This window comes from Larimichthys crocea, chromosome XXIV, assembly GCF_000972845.2.
Source record: "Larimichthys crocea isolate SSNF chromosome XXIV, L_crocea_2.0, whole genome shotgun sequence".
NCBI classification, from domain to species: Eukaryota; Metazoa; Chordata; class Actinopteri; family Sciaenidae; genus Larimichthys; species Larimichthys crocea.
Genome location: NC_040034.1, coordinates 2,660,846 through 2,668,503, shown reverse-complemented (window position 1 = coordinate 2,668,503; position 7,658 = coordinate 2,660,846). Strand labels below are relative to the sequence as shown.

Genomic DNA, 7,658 nt, shown 5'->3' with positions numbered 1-7,658 from the left:
CTCTCTCTCTACTCAGTGCTCTCTCTCTCTCTCTCTCTCTATGCTCTCTCTCTCTCTCTACCTGTACTCTATTCTATATATCTATCTATATATGATCACTAATGTTTTAATACTCATTCAGCGTTAGATTCACTAACAAGGAGCACGCCCACCAGACTGAAGTTTGAGACACGTGTTATGGGACAGGAAGCGCCGAGGAAGATGTGACTGTGGGGGAGAGGAAGGAAAGATGGCGAAGGCGACTGATGTGGTGGTCGAGGGGATGAAGGCCGGGATGAGAGGAATGAAGGATGATCTGAGGTGGATGAGGATTGAACGAGACTGCGGTGTTTTTTGCCACCAGGTCCGAAGTGGATAACGTTGGCACTCGAGTGGGGGACGTGAAGGAATGAAGAGGAGGAGACGGATGACGATTGAGAGGGATCAAGGGATCGCAGGATGAGAGGGCTGAAAGGGCATGAAGGGCACTGGTGAAGGAGCACTGACGGGGCCCCCAGGGCGGGCGGGGCCCGGGGGGTCCTACCTGGAGTCAATTCCCGGGGTAGGAAGGATTTCAGCACTCCTTCTCCCCATTCAAGCCCTGAGGGGATGAAAGGTATGGAATAATGAGGCTGAAGGTGAGGTGGACTCTGATAAGGATGAATATGGACCGATAAGCGTCTGTGAAGGAATGAGACGCGATTGATGCAGGGATGAACATGGGTGAAATGACAGGAGGAGTGAGCTTCCCCTGGGGTTTATGGATCGATCGTATGATTCCACCGGGAATGAAGGGATGAGGGATGAGAGGATTTGCATGCGATGAGCGGATGATAGGATGTCTTAAGTAACTGGCAGATCATGAAGTTGTCGTTTCATGTTGGAGGCGTGGTCCTGGTCTCCTGACAACCGTTCATATAAAACTAATTTAAGTGAATAATGTGTTTTATTGATATTTCTCTGAACTTATGCGACGGACTAAACACAAACAGAGGAACCTTTTTGTTTATCAGAAAAAACTGTGGAAGTTGTTATACATCCTAAAAGTATTCGATATTCTAATTATCATTTTAACTAGAGAATGTCACGACGCCCAATCTGTGGAATCACAGCCCACTGATCCTAGATCTAAGACTTCTTATGCAAATTACTATTTTATTATTATTATTTTTTATTAATATTAATATTAATACTCATTCAGTGTTAGATTCACTAACAAGGAGCACGCCAGCACAGACTGAAGTTTAAACACGTTTGTTGCACGTTATGGACAGGAAGCACCGAGGAGGAGGGATGAGGGGTCGAGGGATGAAGGGTTGAAAGATGAGAGGATGAAGGAAGAGAGGATGAAGGGATGAGGGGTCGAGGGATGAAGGAAGAGAGGATGAAGGGATGAGGGGTCGAGGGATGAAGGATGAGAGGATGAAGGAAGAGAGGATGAAGGGATGAAGGAAGAGAGGATGAAGGGATGAGAGGATGAAGGATGAGAGGATGAAGGAAGAGAGGATGAAGGATGAGAGGATGAAGGAAGAGAGGATGAGGGGTCGAGGGATGAAGGAAGAGAGGATGAAGGAAGAGAGGATGAAGGAAGAGAGGATGAAGGAAGAGAGGATGAAGGAAGAGAGGATGAAGGAAGAGAGGATGAGGGGTCGAGGGATGAAGGATGAGAGGCTGAAGGAAGAGAGGATGAAGGGATGAAGGATGTTTAAGTACTTGAGATACAGAAGTGGGTCGAGTTGGAGGCGTGGTCCTGGTTCCTGAACCTGTTTATAAAACTATTTAATGTATAAATGTGTTTTTATTGATATTTCTCTGATTATAAGCGACGGATAAAACAAAAAGAGGAACTCTTTTTGTTTTATCAAGAAAATGTGGAAGTTGTTACATCATAAAAGTATTTTTAATGATCATTTTACAGAGAAGTCAGCAATCTGTTGGATTCACAGCCCTGATCTAGATCTAAGACCTGCTTATGAAACTAACTGATACTCTAAATGTGTTTTTATGATCTTTATTTTGTCCTTTTTATAGTTTATTCATCAGTCATCTGCAGACATTTCCACATTTAGCTCCGTCGTATCATTTATTGGTGCGTTTCTGTGTTTTATGTCGATGTAAACCAGCTGGATTAATAAAGTTGTTTTGAGCACTTTGTTGTTACTGATGACAGAAGTCGTTAAACATGCCCACAGTTAATTTCTAAGGCATAAGCTGCTTAAAAAGTCAATATATTCTTTAAATTACTGTCGGTAAATATTCGGGCTGTGTCTGCTTTTGTTTTCCATTCTCACGTGGCTCGACAGAAGAGAGTCTGTACATTTAATGCATGCATGCATGACAGTAAATCAATCAGTGACATTAACCTACATGCAGGACAAAAGGACACCGTGTTCGCTGTTCCCTCATATCAGATGTCAGCACGTTGTAGCTGAGATAAAGGACGGAGGCTGATGGGTGTCAGGGTGCAGCTGCAGGGCAGAGATGGAGACATGTGCAGAATGTGCTGGTGTTAAAGTTTAAGGTGTTTGTTTCTTCTCTTTCCGTCAGAGCGAATCACTGGTGGTGTGTGACGTGGATGAGGATCTGGTGAAAAAGCTGAAGGAGTTTCGTTTCCGGAAGGAGACCAACAACGCGGCCATCGTCAGTGAGTGTTCACGCTCAGCCACGCCCTGACGCATTTACTGCTTCATCATCTATTTAACTCTAAATTAGAACATGATCTATGAAATGAACATCATGCCGTGTGGAAGCAAACTTGAAACTAGAAGTAGAGTAATTTCCATGGGAAGTTACGCTGGGGAATTTTTTCCAAATTGGAAACCATGGGAATTATGAAAATGTATAGGAATTAACTGTAAACTGGCGGTAATTTAAATAAACTGTATTATATCCAAACATAAATATACACATTTTGTTTTGGTACCTGCATGAAATCTGGTTGTTTTAGTCAAGATTATGCTAAAATATATTTTTCCCAACTATATTTAAGTTCCCTGTTAAAGGGCCAACCTTCAATTTGGTAAATTCCCAGTTTATTCCTGTTAATTCCCATGGAAAATTTGCAACCCTACTTCCGGTTAACCAAGCCACGTCCCTGTATGGACAGATACTGTTCATTTTATTATTATTATTTTAATTGTGTCGGTTTGAATTGAACCACGACCGATCGCCTCTTTATTCTCTCGCCCTCAGTGAAGATCGATAAAGACAAGCAGCTGGTGATTCTTGAAGAAGAACACGAGGTGAGTGAGCTGGTAAACTTGAACTTTATTCGAGTTTAACTTTCACACTTCATTGAATTTATTTCAGATTATTGCTCTTCTAGATAAAGTTTAACTTTGTGTTTTTAGGATATTTCTCCTGATGACCTAAAGGATGAACTCCCTGAGAGACAGCCCAGATATCCTTTCAATGAGTGAATCAGAAAGCCGCGTGCTGTTGTAGTTTGATCTGTGAACTGTCCTTAGCACCGCCAACATTTATCGTCTACAGTTACAAATACCAGCACGACGACGGACGCGTCTCCTACCCTCTCTGCTTCATCTTCTCCAGCCCAGTGGGTAAGAACGCCTCCGGCTGTCGCCGTAAACGTCGCTCACCGTTCCATCACCGTATATCGTTGATGTTTGACGTGTCTGTGCTGTGCAGGTTGCAGACCGGAGCAGCAGATGATGTACGCGGGAAGCAAAAACAAACTGGTGCACACCGTTCAGCTGTCCAAGGTTAGAGCTTCAGTCACTTCATGTCCTTTAGTCTTTTATTACATTATATTAGTCTATTCTCCACCAGGCGTTTTTTTCGTCAGACTTCTCTGGTTTATTTTGCTGCTTCTAGATATGTAAATATGCTACATAGCTAAATTAAAATTCCCTTTTGGCAGTTTTTAACAATCGGAAGTTTGCATGGGGTGTTTTATTTTGAAAATCTGGCCTTATTCTCGATGCCGTTTGCGCGTCTTGACCTCCAGCCAGCTCGATCTGCTCTGTGCTGGTCACGTCGCATCAGTGCCTGGTGGAGCTTAGCCTTAAGACATCTTCCTTATCGTGTTACAGATTGATTCAAACCTGCTCTTTGCTCTTCTTCAGGTGTTTGAGATCAGGAACACAGAGGACCTCACAGAGGAGTGGCTCAGAGAGAAGCTCGGCTTCTTCGGCTAAAGTCGCCTCATCTCGTCCGGTGGTCTGGGGGATGCGAGGAAGGAGCGGGATCCAGATTGCACAACTTGTGTCGTCTCTTGGGAAGATCACACATGCACACACACACACACACACACACACACACAGTTAACGTTTCCCTCCTCTTTGTAACAGACCTGATTTAAATAGTGTTTGCAGATACGTTCTGTACTCGGTTTTTGGCATATTTACAATCCAGCGTGCCGGAAGGTTCAGACAATCACAATCCGGTGACTGTCGACTAAACCTCGACTACCCGGCTGCCAAAACTAAAAATACTATTTGACGCAGGTCTGCTTTAGTGTCCCGTACGATCTCTCCATGTGCCAGTCGTGTCTGTGTTGAATTAACACTCCCATCGCTCTTAAAGCGAACGGAAATCGATAGTATACATCCAGCTTTGTTAAATAATTCAGGAGAATTTAAAGGCATTTTAACAAACAGTTTCTGTTTCTTTAAGTAGTTTACACTCAGTGTTTTTATGTTTATCATTTTTTCAGTCTTACTTTTAGATTTCTTTCCATTTTTGTTGGGTCACATTAGCATATACTTTAATTTCCTTTTGTTGTGAACACAAACCTCCTGCCAGAACATCTAGATAAAAATTCAGCTTTAGTCAGCCTCTCGTTTAAACTGTAAATAACACTAAGACCATCCGATGACTTAAATATGACGTGTCGTACCGTCTCCTGTGCACATGAACAAACTGGCAACAACAAGTTGGTGCTTATCGCCCCGGCAGATTTCTCCCAGTAGTCCATCCTCAGATCGCATCTTTCTCGGCGAAGCTGTAACTCTGCCTTCGTCCCGCGATACAAGACGACATTCCAAACCGAACAGTTCCTAACCCGCGACAAACCTCTTGTCTCGATAACACTGCACACGGAGGGCGGCGTTACCCGCCACTCTTTTTAAATCTACTGGGCTGCTCTGTACACGTGGGTTACTGCGTCTTTTTAGGGAGATCGTTAGCTGATATTGCGCATTATAGCTATTGCTGTTATTTAGTGTTTTATGAATGTTGTGCTTCATGCTGATGTAAAAGCCACTTTCGATCGCTTAGTGGTTGTTCGCGGACTCGAGAACGACGGCTGTGACTTCTCTCCAAAATGCCGTTTGTGCTTCATGACCTCGGTAGGTTAAAGGACGGCATCTTTTCATTTTTCCACTAACGGACCAGGGTTCGACCAATATCGCTTTTTAAAGGCCGATACTGACGTGTGTGTGTATTGAATGTGCCAGCAGCTCATCTTTCGTGCCAATATCTATCATCTACAGTGCTTTTTTTTCTGTTCGACGTGCTGTAGTAAAGTTAAAAAGACTCTATTTGGTTATTTTTCATGCCCAAAAGTCACACTTCTTCCTCCTTTACCCAAAAAATTGCTCTTAGCAGCAGAGCAACCAACTCCAAATGGATAAAACCACCTAAAGATGTACTTCAAATGTTATTTCCGCTGCTCTTGTGAAAGCTGGGAGAGAGAAACAAGTGTAATATCAGCTCAGCGTATCGGTCCGACCCTAAAAAAAGAATAACGGGCACATGTGATCTCATCAGTTCATCTCTTTAATGAGAAAACACAAAATGTATGATGTCGTACTGCTAAAAATCTACCATACCAATGCCTTGTCTTAATTTTATGAGTTAATTTTTGGGATATTTACGTCTAGAACACTAGAAGGTGATTGGAAACGCTTTGTTGGGGGGGATTATGTTTTGTTTTTTTAAGACACTAATTTTCTGATCTGTAAAATCCAAAAAGATGTCATCTTCTTCTTTTTTTTTGTCTGTTTAAGGTTATAAAACAATAATAGAAAGTTTCTTCTTCCAGAGATCTGACTGAACGACGTGTACGCACAATCGCAGCGCATCACGTAGATCGTTTATGATTTACATGTCACGGCAGGGTTTAATCCAACAGGGAACACTGGGGTATAACTGTAATCACGTGTCTCACTGAAGATTCACATCATCAGCTCCGTATTAGCCAGTATTATGCTGCTGCTGCTGCAGAAAAACATCATTCCACATAAAGGGATCAAAGTCTTAGTCGAGCTGATGATGGTAAATTCAGTTTTGGGACTCTACGACCTGCAAAAACTCAAATGCACAATCGAAATCAAAGATTCTTTTGGACGTTTTAAAATGTGCAACGTTTGATGTGAAAATGAAACTTTTTAAAAAACCTCTAAAATGTGGAGAGCTACTGTAAAGGAAGTGCATGCTTTAACGTGTATCTGCACAGTTTTCATGAGAATTCGCTGCTGTGGCACATGCATTACATCCTGAATATTTAACATGATTATTAAATGAATTTGATTAGATCGATACGTTTTATTTGCATAAACAAACATCCTGACAGAAACCTTCTGCTACTGCTATTTTTAACGGAAATAGGTTGTAAGAGACCGTCGATCATGTATCAAAATCAATCTGATATATTGATATTGAGCCATGCATCCGGTTACGTCCTGTGGATCTAATAGCTTTCCCTCCTCTGTGGTGAACTTGTTGTATATTTTACCTGCAAGTGTGTTGTTCAGCTCTTGGTGTCCTCCTTCTCTCTCTGATCAAATGCTTCTATTATTGTTCATTTTTAATATAGAAACACACCTGAGACATGTATCATAACCAGCTGCCTCGTGGCATCAGTGAAACTTGAGATATTTGTATTTTCCCATACTTTATAAAGTGTCTATTGTCTATTGTCCAAATAAAATGACAGTGATGTTTAACCGTCTGCTTTCTGGAGACTTCAGTTTGTATCTCTGTTTCTAGCTTTATTTCTGTAACATTTTATATAGTTTTCTATTTTAAATTCTAATGTATCTTTTATAGGTCTAATTTTAGTGTGTGTTTACTGTGTCGTGTTGCTGTTGGATGCCTGAATCTCCCTAGAAATTCAGATACAGACACTGATCCCGAGGGATCACTCTAGCTCTCCAAAGTTCTCGCAATACACACCCATTCATTTTTTACCGTGGTTTTTGGCGATTTTTGGCAAAACCGTTTGCTGAAACTTAAAAGTTACCTTATGGAATTACTAACAAACCTTGTATTGTAATTATTGAACTAGCCCATCATCTCTCCGGTGACTATTATCTTCAGGTCAACATGGATCAAATCACACCACTGCAGGCCAGAGACCGTCAACAATAGTAGACCATGTCCAGTGTGACCACTGTATACATCCATACTCTGTTGTGCCAAGCCTGTAGGTGGACGATGTTGATGCATTTTGACTGCCTCTGGAGCAACTGGGCTGCTTGCAGAGGTGTCAAGTAACAAAGTACAAATACTTCATTACCTTACTTAAGTAGGATTTTTGGGTACTGGAGTAATCATTTTTCAGCTGAATTTTTTAGGCAATTATCTGTACTTTCTACTTCCTTACATTTCTCATTCGATTCCCGAAAAACTGATCTACAGTGATCCAACTTTACCTATCCATGACTTGTGATGTTTTTTCGTGCCTTCCAGGGGGACAACTCCAAGGGCCTTAACAT

General features: G+C 41.8%; 1 protein-coding gene and 1 long non-coding RNA gene across 2 annotated transcripts in view; one reads left to right on the top strand and one right to left on the bottom strand.

The window, feature by feature from the left end:
* Positions 1-4,177, bottom strand: part of LOC113744597 (uncharacterized) — a 6,567-nt gene extending 2,390 nt beyond the window's left edge. The window contains exon 1 of the long non-coding RNA XR_003461673.1: positions 4,044-4,177. This is a non-coding gene — a long non-coding RNA (uncharacterized LOC113744597). The remainder of the gene's footprint in view (positions 1-4,043) is intronic.
* Positions 1-6,887, top strand: part of gmfb (glia maturation factor, beta) — a 9,460-nt gene extending 2,573 nt beyond the window's left edge. Inside the window, exons 2-7 of the mRNA XM_010753682.3 lie at positions 2,527-2,623; positions 3,172-3,221; positions 3,330-3,379; positions 3,457-3,539; positions 3,628-3,701; positions 4,065-6,887. Of these exons, the coding sequence (XP_010751984.2) occupies positions 2,527-2,623; positions 3,172-3,221; positions 3,330-3,379; positions 3,457-3,539; positions 3,628-3,701; positions 4,065-4,136 (426 nt within the window). The 3' untranslated portion in view covers positions 4,137-6,887. The remainder of the gene's footprint in view (positions 1-2,526; positions 2,624-3,171; positions 3,222-3,329; positions 3,380-3,456; positions 3,540-3,627; positions 3,702-4,064) is intronic.
* The last annotated feature ends 771 nt before the right edge of the window (positions 6,888-7,658 follow it).